This window comes from Chrysochloris asiatica, unplaced genomic scaffold, assembly GCF_000296735.1.
Source record: "Chrysochloris asiatica unplaced genomic scaffold, ChrAsi1.0 scaffold00040, whole genome shotgun sequence".
Classification (NCBI taxonomy): domain Eukaryota; kingdom Metazoa; phylum Chordata; class Mammalia; order Afrosoricida; family Chrysochloridae; genus Chrysochloris; species Chrysochloris asiatica.
The window spans coordinates 14577811-14598985 of record NW_006408558.1 but is presented as its reverse complement, the minus strand read 5'-3'; the positions used below and the strand labels follow the sequence as shown (position 1 = coordinate 14598985).

The following is a 21175-nucleotide window of genomic DNA, read 5'->3' as shown; positions in this document are numbered from 1 at the left end:
GACTGCAAAAGCTGGACGGTGAGTAAGGAAGATCATAGAGTTGATGCATTTGCATTATGGTGTTGAAGAAGAATATTAAAAATACTATGAACTAAAAGAGAAAGACTGTGTGCTGGTGGCCAGGAGGCAGGAGAGTAGAATGTACCCTTTGGTTGTTTAAATGATTATTTATATATTCCTAAGTGTTTCTGTGTATGTGCCCCCCCTCAAAAAAAAAAAAAAAAAAAAAGAAGGAATAGAAGCAAATGCTGTTAAATGATGATTCACCGAGGAGATTGTAACCATTACAATGAAATAAACGTGAAACTGATGTTTTCCCCATGAAAACTATCATTCAATTCACAATAAACACTTTAAAAAAAAGAGTACCATGGACTTCCAGTAGATCACACAAATCTGTGTTGGAAGAAGTATGGCCAGAATACTCCTTAGAAGTCAGGATAGCGAGACTTGAACTCTCAAACTTTGGTCATATTATCAGGAGGGACCTGTTCCTGAAGAAGGGCATCAAATCATGTCCTTCATGACACTATCCCTGCTTCTTCAGTGCTTTAAATGTATAAATGTCCTTAACCCCTTCAAGACCTTATGAAGGAGAGCTATTCTTATCTCCCTTTGCAGACAAGGAAACTGAGGTCCAGAAGGGTAGTGTAACTAGCCCCAAACCACACAGCATGAGGGTGGAGGGATTTGAGCCTGGTAGGCAGTACCCTCCAACCTGGCCTCTCTTCTCCTCCACTTCCATTGTCAGTGAAGGACACATGAGCAGCCCACACGTGGCACTGCTAAATGCCTGGGCAGCTTGTCCCCAGGACAGCATGAGGCTCCCCCTTACCCCCCAACTGGGATCAGAACTCAGGGTTCTGAGCTACTGGCTCCTGTTCTCTTAGTTTTGCCCAGGTTACCTGCCTTGTCCCAAATGCACCTACGCTTCCCTCCTCCAAGTCTTTATGTAGGCTGTGCTCACCCTTCGTTCACAAATACTTATTGGGTGTGTTCTCCTGCCTTTGGCTTGGGGACTCTCATTAAAGGCAACAGTGACAGGTGCTGTCGGCAGGTGCTGGGGGGGGGGCAGTATGGGGCTCCACTGAGGAGGGGCCCCTGAGCAGAGACTTGCAAGGTGAGCAAGGATTACAGATGAAGAGCAGGAGAGAGGGGTAACGTAACAGTCAGCACAGCCTGGACAAGTGACAGGGTAGGGGTACATTCAGGAAATAAACAGAGGGCCAGGGCATGCCAACTGTTTGGGGCGGGGGGGAATGCTCAAAACATTCGACATGGAACCAACTAGGCCACAGCAGTTTCACTCCTTAGTCTGTACACAAGAGACTTGAAAGCAAAGCTTCAGATAGAAACAAGCAGCCTGCTGTTCACTGGGTCTCTGTGCAGCCAGCCCAGTGTCCATCCACAAGGACAAACACAGAGTGGTCCATCCGTACAGCAGAGCTTTATGTAGCCACAAAGAGAAATGGGGTTTAGGCACAAGCTGCAACACACATGATCCTTGAACACGTGCTGCTAAGTGAAGTCAGGCACACAAAATGACAAACGTTGTCTGGTCCCCCTTATATGAAATATGAAATACCTAAAATAGACAAATGCACAGTGACAGAAAAGACTTTTGACTACCAGGGGTCTAGGGAGAAAAGGGGGGTTTTGCTGAAGGGGTACAGAGTTTCTGCTTAGGATGATGGGAAAGTTTTGGCACTAGATACCGGTGATGGTTGTATAACATACTCCATGGCCCTCAGGTCCATTCTGACTCATAGCGTCCCCTGCAGGACAGAGAATAGCTCCTTTGGGTTTCTGAGACTAAATCTTTCTGGGAGCAGACAGCCCCATCTTTCTGTCGGTGGGTTTGAACCCTGCTGAGCTTGAGGTTAGCCCAATGCTTAACCCACTGCTCAACCACCCTGACCCTAGTCCTTTGCAGACCATGGGGAATGTAAATAATGTGACTCAATTGTGCGTAGGAAAATGGATAAAATGGCAATTGTTTTGTCCGATTTATTTGATCACAATTTTAGAAAAACAACAGAACTTTCAAAAATCAAACCCACAGCCATCTAGTTGATTTGGACTCACAGAAACCCCGTGAGACAGATGAGAACTGCTCCACAGATTTTTCAAGGGTTTTTATGGGAGCACACAGCCTCATCTTTCTCCTGCAGAGTGATTGGTGGGTTTGAACTGCTGACCTTGTGTTTAGCAGCCCAGTGTTTAATTCAGTGCACAACAAGCCACTTAAACAACAATGATAACACAGCCTCCTCTCAGGGCTGCATCTGTGGGTGCCTTCTCCCTGGCTCTTTCCTTGAACACCCCCGCCTGCCCAATTCAGCCTCAGCCCTATGAGTCCCCATATAGGCTCATGTGTCCCCCCACTTTCTTCATTCCTTAACAGAAGGGATAAACTCGAGTCATCCACACAAGCCCTGGCTGAGAGGCCGGGCACAGTGGAAGGTCATGGACAAGTCCATCAAACGGAACCAAGGTAGCAGGTAGAAAGAAATGGAGAAGTTACTGGTTGGAGTGTGGTCTCCTGGGAGGACTTTCTCAGGAACCTGCAGCATCAGACAGCATCATGCCTTCTCAGTTCCCTTCCCACCCCCTCTCATTTCAGTTCCACTTACTGTTGGCTTGTACACACCCCAATTCCCAGGGCTGACAAACTCCATCAATTAAAATATCCTACAGGCCATTTAACGTGATGGCTGCCTTCAGTTCATTTGCCAACCTAACCGCTGGTAGCGTGAAGCTCCCACCAAAGGGCACTGCAGACAGAAACAAATCAATGCTAACAAGAGCCCAGAGTGTAGCATACTGGGCTGGGGAGGGGACCAAGGAGCCCACGCTTGGATCAGGGTCACAGTATATTCACCCTGATAGAAAGGGAAAGAGAAATAACTTCTATAAGTATTTGGACAAGTAATGATACGTTACAATGATGGCTTAATATGATGGCTACCCATCTGTCCGCCTGTCCTACTGTGGTGCTTGGTGTTGTTGCTGTGATGCCGGGAGCTCTTCAAGCCCCTCACTCTCCTGTGGACTCGGCCCCAGTTAGAGACGGGGGCTGGTGTAGGACCCGGAGGTAGAGAAACCAGTTGTAGAACTACATTCCAAAGCCCCTGGCTATTACCTTGTACACCAGCAAGACATGGTACAAAGAGAAAAGTTTAGGAGTTAGATTGGATCCAGATGTCCTCATGCGGCCTTGGGCTGCTTGGTTGTGATTAAGTACCATTGAGTTGGTTCTGACTCATAGCGATTCATAGGTTAGTGTAGGATTTCCCAGGCGTTTAAATCTTTGCGGGAGCAGAAAGCCTCATCTTTCTCCTGGGGAGTGGCTAGTGGGTTCAAGCCACTGACCCTGTGGTTCACAGTCCAGTACTTTTATCCTACAGAGCCACCATGATCCTAGACTCAGTCTTACACGCGTAAAATGGGCACAGGCATGTTTAGTGCCCTAGAATGGTCATCATTGCATACATGCCCCTGGGATCTTTATTATATATCATTGAGGAACCCTGGTGGTGCTGTAGGCTAAGCATTGGACTACTAACTACAAAGTTGGCAGTTCAAACCCACTGCTCTGCTGGAGAAAGATGAGGCAGTCTGCTCCCATCAAATTTACAGCCTCAAAAACGCTGGTTGGAATTGGCTCGGTGACAGTGGGAATAGACTATGCACCTGCGGAAGTGGTGACCAGTGGCAGAATTCTCACCACTGGATCTGTTCTGACCATCTGTCTAGTGGAGGCCTGGGTGCTGCTATGATGCTGAGCAAGTTTCAGTGGAACTTCCGGACTAAGACACATTAGGAAGAAAGTCCTGGAAATCTGCTTCCAAAAAGCAGCCAATGAAAAGCCTGCAAATGCCCACGATCTGATCCATAACCAAGCATGGGTATGGTGCATGGAAGACTCACTGGCAGTGAACACCAACAATACCTATCCACCAGGCACTGTACTAGGTAGGGGAGGCACAGCAGGGGCCGGGTGAGACTACCCCTCAGGCCCAGGGAGCTCGCTTTCTCATGAGGGGAAGCGTGAGGGTTGGAGAAATCAGAAGCAGGTCTGGAAAGGTCTCTGGCTGAGCTGGTGGAGGTGGGAGCAGAGTAGACATATACGAGTTCAGCATGCCAGCCTCTTTGCTCCTCCACATGGGAGAGAGACTTCTCCACCCAGCAGATGAACCCACTGAGTAATGAGTCTCTGTGCCCGGCAGGCCAAGGACACAGGAGAACAAGGGCACCGACAGGTGGAGCAGGCTATTCCGTCTTCCTGATCCTCCTCTCAGTTCCTGTATTCAGCACCCTGGAAAGCGCTCCCATCATGGGATTCAGCACCCCGGAAAGCTCCTCCACCAAGGGATTCAGCACCCCGGAGAGCGCCACCACCACATTTCTACCCCAAAGGTATACTACCTCTTTCTTGAGCCACAGCCCAGGTCCCTCTCTGTGACACCCCCAAACTTTCCCCCAGCCCCCTCTCTCTTCCACTCTGCTTACAGAAATTCCCCTTACTCATCACTCCCTTAAAGAAGGCTTTCCCCTGATTTACCCTGGGGTCGTCTTATTCTACCTATTGCTCCACCCCCTTCCAGAGGCACACCTCCCCTCCCAGAACTGACTGATTTATGCTTTCCCTCCCCAAAGCACATGACCAGCCTTCCCAGGGGAACCCCAGTATCCACTGCATAAATGAATGTATGAATTTTAAAAAATGATTTCATAATCCCTACCATGTGTGGAGAGCCTGCTGTAGGCCAGGGACTGTGTTAGGTCCTTCATGCATATTTATAATTACAGTTGAAGGAGCTGGGGCCAAGAGATGAGGGATCTGCCTAAGCTCACACAGTCACCCAGGGAAAGAACCTGGCTTCACACTCAGGTGGGACTTGGGCGGCTTGCCCATGCCCTTGACGGTTGATCCTCCTTGCCATCTTCATCCAACTAGCACCGCTGCCATCTGCCCGCCCCATGGAGGTCTGAGCACAGTGCTGTCGTCCCCTGAAGTGATTCTGAATCTTTTTTTAGCTTGAAATTGAAATCACTGATGCTTTAAATTAGAACCCAAACGAACAAGCCAAGAGTTCAGATGGGTAATCGTTACTGTCTCAGTAAGAACGCCGGGTGCAACTCAGTCTGAACCACCTGTTCCCAGGTGATGTAGAGGACAAGGACTCAGGAGAGCCAGTGGGCCAGGAACCCAGCCACTAGCTGTCCAGAGGCTCTCCCGGAGTATGGCCTCCTCCGAGAGGAAGACTAAGAGCCGCAGAAAGCAAAGCCCAGTGATAGCAGCTTGCTCCAGGCTCTGCTCTCATCTGAGGGCAGAGAGGAGAAGAAGGGAGGCCAGAAATGAGTTAGACTCGTACATCAATGTTCACTGCAGCACTACTCAAAACAGCTGACCCGAGTGTCCATCCACAGAGGAATGGACAAACAAAATGCAGTCCATCCATACAATGGAATATTATTCAGCTATAAAGATACTTGGTGTGGCACTGTAGGATAAGCACTGGACCTCAAGGTCAGTGTGAGTCACGAGGTCGGTGTTTCAAATCCCCCAGCTGCTCCTTGGAAACCCTATCTCTATAGTGTTTCTATGAATCAGAACAGAACTGACTCGATGGCACTTAACAACAAAAACATAAAGAGGTCTAAGGTGCAGCTGACACAAGCGAGGGCATTTTCAGTCGCCTCATACACATGCTAAAGATGGACAGTGAATAAGGAAGACTAAAGAAGGACTGATGCATTTGAATAATGATGTTGGCAAAGAACATCACATATAGGATGGGATGCCAGGAAAGCGACAATCTGTTGGAAGAAGTAGAGTTGGAATGCTTCTTAGAAGCAAAGATGGTGAGACTTACCCTCTCGTACTTTGGACATGTGGTCAGGAGGGACCAGTCCCTGGAGAAAGACATGGTGCTTGGTAAAGTAGAGGGTCAGTGAATAAGAGGAAGACCCCCAGTGAGATGGACGGACACAGTGACAGCAGCAATGGGCTCAAGGCCAGGGGGCAGACTGTGGAACAGACCATCAGCTGCTCATATGCAAGCTCAGACTGAAGCTGAAGAAAATAAAAACAAGTCCATGAGAACCAAAATATGACCTTGAATATATCCCACATGCAGTTAGAGATCACCTCAAGAGCAGATGTGATGCATTAGACACTAATGAACAAAGACCAGAAGAGCTGTGGGATGACATCAAGAACATCATACAGAAGAAAGCGACAGGTCATTACAAAGACAGGACAGGAAAGAAAGAAAAGACCCAAGTGGATGTCACAAGAAACTCTTAAAATTGTTCTTCAGCATAAAAGTGATAAAAATGAATGGGAGAAATGAGGAAATAAAAGAGCTGAACAGAAAATGTCAAAGGGCAGTTCAAGAAGACAAAGTCAAGTATTACAATGAAACGTGCAAAGACCTGGAGCTAGAAAACCAAAAGGAAAGAGCATGTTCAGCATTTCTCAAACGGAAGGAACTGAAGAAAAATTCAAGCCTCAACTTGAGATATCGAAGGATTATATGGATAAAATATTGAATGGTGCAGAAAGCATCAAAAGAAGATGGAAGGAATATACAGAGTCACTGTACCAAAAAGAAATGGTGATGTGTTCAACCATTTCAAGAGGTAGCATATGATCAAGAACTGGTCCTGGAGGAAGAAGTCTGATTTGTATTGAATGCAGTGGTGAAAACTAAGTTAACTGACAAAATACTGAAAACTTTCAACAAACGGATGCAGCACTGGAGGCACTCACTCACCTATGCCAAGAAATTTGGAAGGCATATACCTGGCCAACCGGTCGGAAGGCATTCATATTTGTGTCCTTTCAAACAAAAGTGATCCATCAGAATGTGGAAACTACTTAACAGTATCATTAATATCACATGCAAGTAAAACTTTGCTGAAGAAAATTTCAAAACGGCTGCAAAAGTACAATGACAGAGAACTGCAGAAATTCAAGCTGGATTCAGAAGAGTTAAGTGGAATGAGGGCTATCACTGCTGAAGTCAGATGGATCTTTGGCTAAAAGCACAGAATGCCAGAAAGCTGTTTACTTCTGCTTTATTGGCTATGCAAAAACTTTTGACTGCATGGATCATGACAAACTCTGTGAAGAATGGGAATCCCAGAACACTTAATTGTTGTCAGAATGAACCTATACACGGACCAAAAGACAGTCATTCAAACAGAACGAGGGGACAAGGGGATATCGAATGGTTGAAAACCAGGAAAGGTGTGCACCAGGGTTGCAATCTTTCACCATAGTTACTCAGTCTATGAGTCCTGGTGTGGCACTGTAGGATAAGCAGTGGACCACAGAACCGCAAGGTCAATAGCTCAAACCTACTAGTTGATCTCCAGAAACCCTGTCCAGTGTTGCTGTGATTCAGAACTGACTTGACATCATTTAACAATAATAGCAACATTTAATCTATATGCTGAGCAAATAATCCTAGAAGCTGGGTTATATAAAGAAGAATGTGACATCAGGATTGAAGGAAGGCTTCTTAACAACTTGTGATTTGCAGATGATCCAACCTTGCGTGTCGAGAGCGAAGAGGACTTAAAATACTTACTGATGAAGATCACAGACCACAGTCTTCGATATGTAAAAGATGCACCTCAATGTAGGGAAAACAAAACTCCTCACAAGTGGATCAATAAATAACATCATGATAAGCGCAGAAAAGATTGAAGTTGTCAAAGACTTTATTTTGCTTGGATCCACTCACTACCAATTTACGTCAACATGCCCATTATTTCTGTCCTAGCGGTTGCTCTACCACTAACTTACTCTCCCTGCCTTGCCACATTTTCATCTTGGCTTCTGAGTAGCTGTTGTTCATTTGGTAATTTTTTAAAGGAGTGCAGTTCTCAAGGGCAAAATTCTTTACTTGTGGAGCTAATTTGCTCTTTCATTTAAAGGTGAGTTTGTTCAGGGGACAGTTTCTGTTCCAGGTTTTAAACAGCATTTCAGGGCAACCATCTCATGGATTCCTCCAATCTCAATGGGCCTGGTAAGATGAGATTTTTTGAGAATTTGAGGTTCTGCCCCACATTTCTCCTCTTTCTATCAAGGTCCACCTATTGTGTTTCTGATCAGAACTTCTGATAGTGGTAGCTGGGCACCATCTAGTTCCTCTGGTCTCAAGGTAGAGGAGACCATGGTTCATACAGACAATTCATCCTATCTTCTGGTTTCTTCTCTGATTCTGGAATTTTCTTCCTTTTCTTTTGCTCCAGATAAATAGAGATCAATAATTATATCTTAGATGGCTGCTCATAAGCTTTTAAGACCCCAGACACTGCTCAAACTACGATGCAGGATATGAACTTTATGAACTATACTATGCTAATTGACTGAATTGTCTTCAAACCAAGAAAACTAATCCTGTGAGGTGATTGGTTATATCTAAGAAGCACTGGTTGAACTTAGCTATTGAATGAAATGCCTGTTTGTTATTGGTGGTTGCTGAGGCAGCTCCGAATCACAAAAGCCCTGCGTACAGAAAATCAGACCATCTCCTTGTCCAGGGGGACACCTTCACGGTCACTGATCTGCTCAAGTGTACGGTATTTTGAGTATCGTCTAGGGAGCTCACCTTCCAGCATTCTATCGGACAATGCTCTGTTGGGATTGTAGGGTTTTCAATGGCTAATGTTTGAAACGAGATGGTGAAACCCTTCTTCCTGGTCTGTCTTAGTCTGGAAGCTCTGCTGAAATCTGTCTCCCGTGGGTGACCCTGCTGGTATTTGAATAACTGGTGGCATAGCTTCCATCGCCACACAAGCCACCACAGATGGGTGGTCATTATTGTTGTTAAGTGCTGTTGAGTTGTTTTTGACACACAATGAACCTGTATAGGGTTTCCAAGGAGCAGCTGGTGGGTTTGAACTTCTGATTTTGTGGTTCAAAATCCAGTGCTGATCCTACTGTGCCATACCAGGAGTCCGGTGGTCATTATTGCTGTTATTGTTGCTAGGAGCCATTGAGTTGGTACCGACTCATAGCGACCCTATGCACAGCAGGACGAAACACTGCCGGGTCCGGCACCGACCTCACAATCATTGCTATGCTTGAGTCTACTGCTGCTGCCATGGTGCCGATCCATCTTATTGAGGGTCATCCTCTTTTTCTCTGACCTTTCACTCTACCAAACATGATATCCTTCTCCAGGGACTGGTCCCATTGATAATATGTGTGAAGTATGAGAAGTGGTCATTATAGTAAATCTTCATTATAATGTGGTACATCTCTTCAGAGTCAGGTATCACTAATGATGAAGAAAGAGCCTGATGATCAACAGTACATACTGTCTGGATGCCAGGATGATGTCTGGCACTTGATTGTCCCCTAATACGAATGATCCTGATGCTCACAGTTGCCCTCATACCCAGGGCTTTATTTCAGACGACTGAGCTCACAGCCACCCATTGTCCTGATGGGAACACTGAGTCCAGGAAGCACATTCTGGTTCATAACTCACATGGTAACTGATCAGAACAGCCGGGACTTCACGTCTTCTCCTCTGTTTAACAATGAAGGGAGAGGAGAGGGGAAGCTGAGGGGTTACACTGGGGTGGTCATAACTGTAAATAACTCCAGTGTGGTTGAAAGTAGTGGTTTACCCATGTCAAGTTTCCAGGATCTGTTCTTTAGAATCAGCACTGTATATACTTGGTAAGAGACTCGGACAAGGAGAACTCCGCGTCACCCTTCTCAGCATTCCCCCTTAAAACCCAAGCAGATGATAAGACTGTTGTAGGGCATCTTCAGTACAAGTATTTAATACCAGGAAAAAGTAATTAGCAAATTCAAGCATCACTTTTAAAGGATGCTGTCTGGTTTAATTGCGAGGGAAAACCCATTTAGAGAAATTAACACAGAAACGACATGGGCCACTCCAACGCTTGGAAAACAATCACAAACACCCTAGGAGCCTCGTGTGTTGTGAGCAGAGGCCCTGGGACAATAATTAACGTCCAGGAAAGCATTCTCCCTGGCAATGCAGGCAGAAGCACCTCAGCCATCACCCCAGAGGCCCCACCTCCAAGAGATGTTGCCTCTCTTCTTACAATATGCTTTCTATTCATAAGACTAATAGTCGCCCCCAATTAATACTCAATATTATAGAGAGCCCACGAACTAGAGAAAAACATAAGAGAGAAAATCACACACAGTCCTAGCACCCAGGGGTTAATTCCTGCTCAGCAGTTCCTCTCTCTTTTCTTTCTTTGCTTATTTTGGGGGGACATGGGGACTCAGTGGTAGAATTCTCCCCTCCCATGTGAGAGACCCGGGTTCAATTACTGGCCAGTGCACTTCATGTGCATCCACCACTCATCTTGCAGTGGAGGCCTGCATGTCGCTAGGATACTGATCAGGTTTCAGCAAAGTTTCTGGATCAGGATGAACTAGGAAGAAAGACCTGGAAATGAGCCAATGAAAATCCTATGGGTGACAGAGATTCGCCCCCTAGTCCATCATTGGGATGGACAGAGCAGGACTGGGCAGTGCTTTGCCCTGTTGTGTGTGGGGTTGCCATGAGTAGATTTGATGTCAGCTAACTACAAGAACAACAATTTGGGGTGGTGGTTACGAATCAGGCTGTGAACCGCAAGGTCAGCAGTTGGAAACTACCAGCCGCTCTGCAGGAGAAAGATGAGGCTTTCTGCTCCTGTAAGGATTTACAGCTTCGGAAACCCTGTACAGGGTCGCTATGAGTTGGAACCGACTCCACGGCACATAACAACAACAACATAACTCTGATAACACTGCTCAGGTGATTATTTTGTTTTCAATGAATGTTTATTTTACTTTTTAAAGTTTTTATAGTAAACTGAGTGATAGTTTACAGGGGAGAACATCAGCTTTACACCATCGTTTCATTGCAATGATTACAATCTCCTCTGTGCATCAGCATTCAACAGTATTTGCTTCTATTCCTTCTGTTTTTTGTTGGTTTTTTTTTTGGGGGGGGGATATACACAAAAAACATTCAGGAATATACAATCATTTAAACAACCAAAAGGCGCATGCTGCAAGCCTGCCTCCTGGCCGCCAGCACCTAGCCCTCTCTTTCCACTGTGCAAGTAATTTCAGCCTGCTTTTATCACTTAAAAGAATGTAACCGTCTCCTTCTGGTATTAACAACCCTCATAAACACAGCTTCCGAATGCTATAAGGGTCCCCAGTAGACACTCTCTGTCTCCTAAACTGTCCCCCCTACTGCCTCCCTCTCCCCCGCCCCTCCTGTTTGCTGCACTGGGGTCTCTGCTGTTTTTGTATCACTGCCTGGGGACAGGTTTTAGGTGCTCAACTCCTGCCCCAGCTCGGTGGCTCTTGAACACAATGTCACACTGATTTCTAAAGCATTCATGAGAACTTATTCTTTCTTATGTCACATAAGATTGTGTCTGTCTGCAATGGATATAGTAATAATATATATATATTTTTAAAGCATGTTTGCTAATTTGAAAATAAAATTGTCACCGCATCATTTGATTTTTTGTTTCCCTGGTCACAGGTGGGGTGTTGAGCCCCCATACCAGTGCCTGCTGGCCACTAAAGTCCTCCTCTGGAACGGTTTTCTTCTCACCCTTTGCCCATTCATACATTGAACTTGTCCATCTATTTATTAATATTGATTAATAAAACAACAACTGCTGCTATTAACTCAAATTCCAATTCATAGTGAGCCTACAGAATGACGTCAAAGTGCCCCACAGGGTTTCCCAGGTGAGGCACTGTCGAATAAGCAGCGGACAGCTAACTGCAAGGTCAGCGGTGCCAACCCATAAATCATTCCTTGGAAACCCAACACAGGGTCACTCTGAGTTGGAACCAACTTGACAGCATTTTAACAACAACAAGGTTACAGAAGCAGACCGCCATCTTTCTCCTGAGGAGCCAGTGGTGGGTTTGAATGGTCGGGCAGCTGAATGCTTTCACCGGTACGCCCCCAAGGCTCCTCATAAATATTTAAGTGGTTGTTGCTAACTGCCATCCAGCTGGTTTTAACTCATAGTGACCATGTATGGGGTTTCTACAAAGTAGCTGGTGGGTTTGAATTGCCAACTTTGTGGTTTCAAGTCCAATGCTGATCCTATAAGCACCACACCAGGAATCCATAAGTAATTTTAGTTTTTGTAAATGTTTTTAGGTCAGACAGCCTGGGTTGGAATCCCAACTCCTCCATTTTCCAGTTGTTGTGACCATGGGTGAATTATTTAAGCTCTCTGTGCCTCAGTTTCATCATCTCTAAAACAGGGTAACAGTAGATGTTGTTTTCTAGGGTTCTGTGAGGATTAGGCAGTGACTGAAAGGAAAGACATGGGTTTTCTGTGGTATTGGTCGCAAATGCCCTTACATCTGAAGTGCACTGTTGGTAGAGATATTGCATAGTCCATGAACTGCCAGCTGTTATTGTTAATGCCATCAAGTCAGTTCTGACTCATTGTGACCCTGTATAGGGTTTCCAAGGTGCAGCTAGTGGATTTGAACCACGCACCTTGTGATTAGCAGTCCAATGCTTATCCTCCGGCACTACACCAGAACTCTAAGCACAACCTGCATATGCCTTAAAACGCAAGGATGGAGCGATGTTCTCTCACATCCTTTGCACATGTCATCAGAAGGGACTAGTCCCCGGAGAAGCAGGTCATGTTTGGTGTAGTAGAGGGTCGGTGAAAATGAGGAAGACCCTCAGTGAGTAGGATTGATCTGGTGGCTGCAATAATGCATTCAAACATGGCAACGAGAATAGTACAGGACTCAGCAGGATTTTGTTCTCTTGTCCATGAGGTTGCTATGAGTCAGAGCTGACTTGGTGGTACGTAACAACAATGTGTGCTATTTAGTTTCAGTCTAAGCAACTTTTGAGATACAGAGTATTTGCGTTTATGAAAATACTTCAAGGTAGTAAACTTGGTTTGCAAAGAGGGAGCATGTGGAAGAAAGCTGTCCTGGTCTGCAGACAACGTTCGTGAGTAAACGGAATGACAAGGATGTTCACACAGTACCTGCTCCTGTTGGAGCCGTGGACACTTCCACCTGGACATAAAGAAAAGGGGTTCAAAACGCCCACACTGATCAGTCCCGAAGACCACCGCCCTACTTGTGCACCTAAGACTCAGACAGTGCCATTGCAGCTCTCTGAAAACATGGGTGCCCCACAACTACCTGCAAATCTGATACAGTCAGTGTGGGCTGGGAACCAGGTCCCATGTGACTGCTGTCCATCCATCTCACTGGACCAGGAGGATGGACCACCAAGTTGGTGGTCCCTGCCCTGGGTGGTGTAGATGGTGAATACACTCAACTGTTAACCGAAATAGTGAAGATTCTAGACAATCTCAAAAGGAAGACCTGGAAAATCTACTCCAGAAAAACCAGACATTGGGAACGTGGGGGTGTATGCTAACCTTCACTGTAGTATTATTCACAACAGCTAAAAAGACGGATGCAATCCAAACGTCCATCAACAGACACATTGGATTGTCAAAATGGGGTCCATCTGTATAATGGAGTACTGCTCAGTCATAAAGACATATAAAGCTCTGCCGCACATCCTAGCATGGATCAACCTTAAAGATATCATGCAGAAGGCAGAGATGATGACGTGGAGTGATGAAGCGACTGGGGACCTTGGACCCAGAGAGGAAAAGGGACTGTGGGCCGAAAACTGGGGGGAGGAGGGAGAAGCGTAGGGGGAGGGTTTCTGGGATATACCCTTTGGGTGGTTGAGGATGCATGGAGGGGATTGGAACCATGGAGTGAGATGATATACGATGGAATGAATATAAAACTAAAGTTCTCCCATGTAAACTATCATATAATTCATAATAAAACATTAAAAAAAAAAAGATATCATGCCGAGTCAAGTAAGTCAACCAAGAAAGAACGAACACTGTATGATCTCACGACTACAAAGTAAATAAAATAAGTAAACAGATAGAACAATTTAATAGTGGTTACCAGGGATGGGAGGCAGGGAGAGTTTGTGTCTATGGGATGGAAAGCCGGGCAGGAGAAACAGGTGAGGGTCATACAATGTGACCAATGTCATTAAGCTCACTGAACCGTGCATGTGAATAAGGAGAATTGGCATTTGCTAGCTATGGTTTCCTCATGAAGAAACGAAAACAAGCGCACAAAACTCTACAGAGTCTAGTTCTACGTGGGGGTCACACCATGAGTCGGTTGACTAGACAGCAAAGTGACGTTCTTAGTTCTGGCAGGACATCAATGCTGCGGTCCCGTCTTTCACTCTCTTAAATGACTCCATTCACAGCTGACATCCATGGACCATTTACACCCTCCTTATGACTGATGCCTTGAACATTTCATTGGTCCCAGTTCATGGGGGGCGGGGGGAGCGGGGAAGGGGTCAAGAGGCAGAACCAAGAAACACTCAAAGCAATAACATGACTCCTAGAGCAAACCATGCCTGAAAGCGGATTCGATCTTTAAACACTTTGGTTTCACCCCCTGAGAAATTCCTATCATGACTTAAAACAAGGTTGAGTAAGGTTTTCGGCTCCTTTGTCACCCCCTGAATGGTGAAGGAGGCCATGTTTCCTTCTGACCTACATGAAGATGAACTTGTCCTGACTTACCGATTCCCTCCCAGGGCTTCCCTGCCCTGACTTCCTTTGCCACAGGGCACTCAGCTTTTCCTGCCCGCCCCCCCCCCCCAAGACTGCCCTGCTGTCTGTCCCCTGGGCACTGACATTACATTAAGCAGGAGATAGCTCCGGAGACAGCTCTGGCATCTGCCATCTCGGGAGCTCCATTATGGCTTGCTCTCAGAGCTGATCTAGAAACGGTGCCTAAACAAGAACCCCAGGTGAAAATTCAACATTCATCCCTCACCTGCCACTGAGGTGCATCCCTTCTGCTGTCCCAGCCCTCCCATCCTCACACCCTTCGTAATTCCTGCCTTCATGAGAGCCTTTGACCCCAAACTTTGGTTTTTTTGGTGAAGGGGGGAAGTGTGGTAAACAAAGAAATAATATGACCATCATCAAAAAAACACACTTTCCCAAATGCTCCAGTTGTTGTTGTTAAGTGCCATCGAGTCGGTTCCGACCCATAGCGACCCTGAATAGGATTTCCAAGGAGCGGCTGGTGAGCTTGAACTGTTGAACTTGCAGTTCAAATCGACATTGCAGTCCAGCACATTAACCCACAGTGCTACACCCGGACTCCATCTGGTCCAGTAGGCGTGAATTAAATGCTAGATGTTAGCACTGACGGTTGTTGAGTGCATTTGACTCACGGTAACCCAACGTGTGTCAGCGTAGAACTGGGCTCCAGAGGGATTTCACTGCCTGAAGTTTTGGGAAACAGACTGCCAGGTCTTTCTCTTGCGTTTCCTCTGGGTGGCCTCGAACCTCCAACCTTTCAGTTAGCAGTTGAGTGTGCCCACGCTTTGCCCCACCCAGGGGCTCCTTCTAGAAGTTCAGGGCCCAGAAAAATCAGAGCCAGCAAGAAATGCATTCCAGAGTCTGGCCCTGAACAGATGACATCATCGAAGCACTTTGACAAGGAAGGAAAAGAAAAGTTCTATCAATGCTGAAGTCTTTTAACAAGGAACACTCACTTCAAACGTTGCCTCTAGGTCCAAAAATTCAAACTACAGTGTGCTTTGTTAAAGAGAAAATAAAACTCGGACACATTTCTGAGTTTCTTTCAAAGAGTGGAGAGAGAAGGTGGCTGGCGCAGAGGACTGTGAGAAAGCCGGAAAAAAACACCCCACTTTGGGGTTTTGTGAAACAACACCTCACTCTTCACCAGGAGTCTGGAACCCCTCTATTGCCAAGGACAGCCTGTTGCCCACCTGAAACATTTGAGTTCCTTGAAAACAACCTCTCCAAATGTCACTGAAACTACAGGAAGTGTCTATTGGGGTGAAACACACTCACAGGGCCTAGCTACTGAAAATGGTTACGTGCTCAGTTGCTCACTGAAAACCTGGAAGTTTGAGTCCACCTAGAGGTGTATCGGAAGAAATGGCTGACAATCATAGGCACTGAAAACCCTTCGGAGCCTCTTTCTACTCTGACTCATGTGGGTCGTTCACCATGAGCCACATGGTTACCTGAGGGCAAGCAAGAAGTCTGGTATAAACGATTTCCGATCAATGATTTCTGAATTACAATGGGGAAACCCAGTGGTTAGGAAAGAATTCAATGGGGGATTTTCAACCTTTTTAAACTGAGCCCCCACAGGAGAATGTCTGAACCCTGTGGGGGAACCATGGAAATGAGCTGGGACCCATGTGTGACGAGCTGGGGTCCCAGTGGGCCAGTCCCTTGTATCCTCATCAGTGTGCAACTTCTACATCAATGGGCTTGAAGAGCCTGTGACTGCAGGGACCCCGGTCTTCCTTGCAGTCAGTCTGTCCTAACTACCAAGACAGATCTTAATCCTTCTTAGGGCCAGCTCCTCTTGTTGGTGTTGTTAGGTGCCATTGAGTTGGTACCGACTCATAGCGACCCTATGCACAACGGAATGAAACATTGCCCGATCCTGGGCCAACCTCGCAATTGTTGCCACGCTTGAGCCCATGGATGCTGTCAAATTTGCAAATCCATCCTGTTGTTGTTGTTGTTAAGTGCTGTAGAGTCGGTTCCGACCCATAGCGACCCTATACAGGGTTTCCGAGGCTGTAAATCTTTACGGGAGCAGAAAGCCTCATTTTTCTCCCACGGAGCAGCTGGTAGTTTCGAACTGGTGCCCTTGTGGTTCGCAGCCCGATTCATAACCACTATGGTCCTAGCATCCTTGAATTCAGAGGTTACCCAGAATAGAAAGCGTGATACGCAACGGCAAGTAACTGGCACATCAGGAGTTAAGAGCAGCATGGAAGGAAGTGCTTTCAGAGCAAACCTGTAGACACTCCCTCTGCTCCAAATTCCCAAGGAGGCTTTGATCCTAAGGAGTGACTGGTCTGCCTGGACCAGGCGGGTGGGCGTGGCTAGCACGTGCAGGGACATCCAGGAACCTATCTCTGCTTCCTCAGGAAACTGTCAGCCCCGTACTGTCTTCAGGCCCTATGTTTCTTCTGTTGGCTCATTTATCAAGGAAGCAATGCACTGACTCTAGCAAAGGGGTGTGTGTGTGGGTGGGTAGGTGCTCTAGCATCTACAGCCTCCTATATTATTATAAACCCAGAACCAACAGCAACCTATTAGAACTCCCCCTTCTCTCTCAATCTCTTTCTCTCTCACGTTTTCTATCTCACACACACAGAAGAAGGGGACTTACATCACAAGCCCATCCTACAGAGAATGAGTCAAACTCCGTTTCTGCAATTTCATGAGGGTTACAAATTGCGTGAACCCATGAAGCCACAGTGGGCTGCAGACTCCATCATTCCGGATATACACCCCACAGTTTACATATATCAAATTAGCTCATTTTCTTATGCATGCAGGGCTCTGATTGGTCGATAACAATTCAAACACATCGTTCAGCAGATCCAATGAGATCGACACAGGGCATCTGGGACACATTAAAACACCTCCATTCCACTGCATGCTCTCTCCTCAAATCACATCTTTTCTCCCAGATTTCCATCACTCCTTAATAGTTTAATCAGGCCACCATGGGCAAAAACACAGCTTGGAAAAAAAAACCCAATAGTCGTGCATGTTTAAGTATATAATGAAGAGAGATGGGTTCCGTGGACCCTTGCACCAGGAACTGTGACGTGGTTGTCTCTTTTATAGATGGAACAAGTGTCTGGCTTTCCCACTGGTGGATGACCACCATGTGACCAGCTGGGTGCCCGTGTGTCCTTTCCCTCCACTGCATTGTGGTTCTCTGATGCAGACACGGGAAGGCTCGGCGTTCATATGGAGGAAATGTGTAGTCCCTGCAAGGGCCATTTGAGTCTGCGGAACCTTTCACCAATTATTTCCCCCAATCTACAACACCGTCTTTTATTCCAAATATTCCCAAAGATTTAACACATGCCTTTGAGTTACAAGGCTTCAAGCCAACACCTGACCATGTAGCAAGGGGGGGCACCTCCAATGTGCTGGGGACTCAAACACACCTATCAACATGCCAAGTCCAGGTAGAGTTCGTTCGACACAGCATTGGCACTGAGTGGGATTTTTCCCTTGAAGGGAACCCTCCATTCTTATACACACCAACATGAGCTAGTTCTCAAAGTGCCAGGGTTGAAATGTCTCCTTCATATGCTATAAAGTCCAGACACTTCTCTTTCCCATACTTGTGGCTTTTGACAACAATCATCCACCCAGTAGCCACGTCTGGAAACTTGCAAGTCAATCAGCTCTTAGCCACCAACGTTACAGAACTCATGCAAGCAAAAGCTTGCCCCTACGGCCCGCATCCAAGAGGGGCCATACTTGTCCACAACACCATGCCAACCATACTGTTCTTCGTTCGACTTTTCTACTTCAGACCAGCAGGCCAGCGCTATTCTCCTTTATTCACAAAGTTAGATCACCAGGGCCTCAAAGGTGACCCAAACATACACACAGGTCCACAGGAGGAAACCTCCACAGCGGGCAGACCTGTCAACACCCTGGTCCACAGTAGCTGTATTTGGTCTTTGTATTCTCAGTTACCAACACCACAGACCTTCTCCCAGACAAGAGTCGGCGCTCTCCAAAGCAGAAAGACACAAACACCTGTATCCCTACCTCGATCAAGAAGTCCCCGGTCCTCAGTCCGGCTTGCCAAGCCACCCCACCTTCATCCACAGACTCCAGGTATTGCAGGGCAGGGAACGCTGGCGTTGGCGTGAATTCTTCAATAGGTGTATCGGCTGTGAAGACAAGGAACAGCTCATTACAAACCTGGGGGATGCTTTCCAAGGTGGTAGGACCCTGGTAGTGATGGTGGCTGGGAGGGGACCATGTGTCTCTCACTGGAAATGGGGAAAGGGGTCCAGACCAACACTCTGCCACGGAGGGCTGAGACTCAAGTTCATAGGACACCAAGTTAAGTCAAGCTTGTGATGGTGCTCCCCCCACTGCCCCCCCCCCAGCCCCTGGGCTGAAAACATGGGATAACGGGCTCTGCTTGTTCATGTCTACACGCTTGTCAATTTCTTTAAAAGCATCAGTGACTAAACATTTTCGGTTCTAAAAATGGAACTGCTCCTCCCATACCACTCGGAGCTACAGAAACACCACACGGAACCACATGCCAAACTGACATCAACGTAGAGTTGCAACCATCGGGAATGAGATGGAGCCGGACTCTCTGACCCCATGGGTGGGCTCATGTATGTCCTACTCCGAGAGTTCGGTTCTGGATGGCCATTCTGTGGCCAGAGTCCATGGGAGGGCCAGGTGTCATTCCTGTGGAGTGAGGGTTGCCTTCTGGGGTCCCTGAGCCTGCCGAGTATAAGTCTCTGGGTGACAGAGGGACTTTTATGACAGTCACCAGGGTAGTAGTGGACAAGAGGGTGGACATGAAGATGGCCTCAGTAAGGGAGAGTGGAACACCCCACATGAGCAGGTGTGAACACACACACACACACACAGAGAAAGCTCTCTGTCCTCTTGTCACTTCCTCTCTGGACAGATTGTTACAGGAGATACCCAAGATGGGTAAGGGATGGTCCTAAGGAAGCCAGCCTTCCGCAGCACAGGCCCAGGACCCCCAGCCCAGTGCTGGCAGACACACGGGGAGATAGCTTATACACTTCACCCTCAACACAGGGGACAGATGCTTCCTCTTGTGGGAACATGCACAATGCCATTGTTTTCCTTTTGACGGGAAGCCCCCAAGCTCGGGCTCGGTGTTGGGCACGTTTTCACAGAATGCAGCTCTGGGACCTCCCACTCCCGGCTAAGTAACATACGTGCTGCCAGCTCGGCCCATGGCAGGGGGACCATCTTGCCACATTGCCTTTGCAAAGTCACCTTAGAGAGAAGCTTACTGCTACCCACTGGTGTGTAGCACAGGACTGTCTCCTGGTCCCTGGAACTCCGGACCCTTGGGGACACCTGAGACCCATGAACCAGGGAATATCCAAGGCCCCCATGATTTACCAGAATAGGTGGGGGGTGGGGAGCCATCGTGTGCCCAGAAAATTAAAAATATTCCTCCAGGAAGCCCCAGAAACGTTTATTTATTTATTTATTTTCCCCTGTATGAGGCAGGATGGTAAAGAATACGGTTGTCTAGCAACCAAGTGCCCCCAGGGGAAAAAAAAAAGAAAAAAAAAAAGGCTGCTTCGGGAGCCAGGGAACATCTTCCATACCGGCGTGCACACACACAAACACACACACAAACACACGTGAAGGCACCGGGCTGGGAGCGGCATGGCTCTTACCTTTGGCGCCGCGGAGCACGAAGCCGAAACCTTCATTGTCTTTTTTCTGAAGCAGGACGGACTTCTCCTCGATAATGCATTCACTGTAGAGAGAATTGCGGGGACAGCGACCATTATTATGTGCCACCATCATCACTGTGGCGGATCCTACTCCGGGGACGTTCATCATCCTAGCCAATTCCGGCAGCCCCGGAGACCACCCGGCGGCAGCCCCGGGGGGCCAGGAGGAGCGCCGGCAGATGGGGGGCGGCTAACGCGATGGGCGGACGCCGGGGAGGCGGAGTGGGCAGGCCGGGCTCCTGCGTGGTGCAGCGGCCGTGTCACGGCATCCGGGGGCTGCGGGGACGCCGGGAGGACAGAAAGTAAGTGGCCCGCGAGCCCCCTGAGCCTCCTGGTGCCATCAGCCCCCAGAGACGGAAGGTAGCAGGTCTGCTCTCTTCTCTCCCCCGGCTTCCACAAATCCAGTTCTCCGGCTCCGAGCCCCAGCAGGCGGAAGGCACCCGGCGATGCAGGGCCTGTGATACGTCCACCGCCCCCCTCTCTCCCGTCCTATTGCATGTGGTGTGCGGCGGGGCCCCCACAGTCATCTGACGGCCGCGGCCCCGCGTCATCCGCACGGAGGACCCCGGCCCGGGGTCGTGGCAGGCAGGCAGGCAGGCGTGGGGGGCCAGGTGGCCGGGACTCTGGGTTCCTTCCGTGGAAGTGCTGCCGCAGCGCACTTGGGGTGCCAGGGGCGCGCTCAGCTCATTAAGCAGCACCCTGTCTTGTCAGCGACACTAAAGCCGCCGGGAGCATCTACCTCTTCGGGGTGGGTTGAGCCACTAGGG

The 21175-nt window shown here is 47.7% G+C and overlaps 1 protein-coding gene across 1 annotated transcript in view; it reads right to left on the bottom strand.

The window, feature by feature from the left end:
* The window catches only part of SHANK2 (SH3 and multiple ankyrin repeat domains 2), a 604092-nt gene that overhangs the window by 186114 nt on the left and 396803 nt on the right, over positions 1-21175 (bottom strand). Inside the window, exons 14-15 of the mRNA XM_006860817.1 lie at positions 20349-20431; positions 18706-18830 (exon numbers count right to left, since the gene is read on the bottom strand). Coding sequence (XP_006860879.1) covers positions 18706-18830; positions 20349-20431 — 208 coding nt within the window. The remainder of the gene's footprint in view (positions 1-18705; positions 18831-20348; positions 20432-21175) is intronic.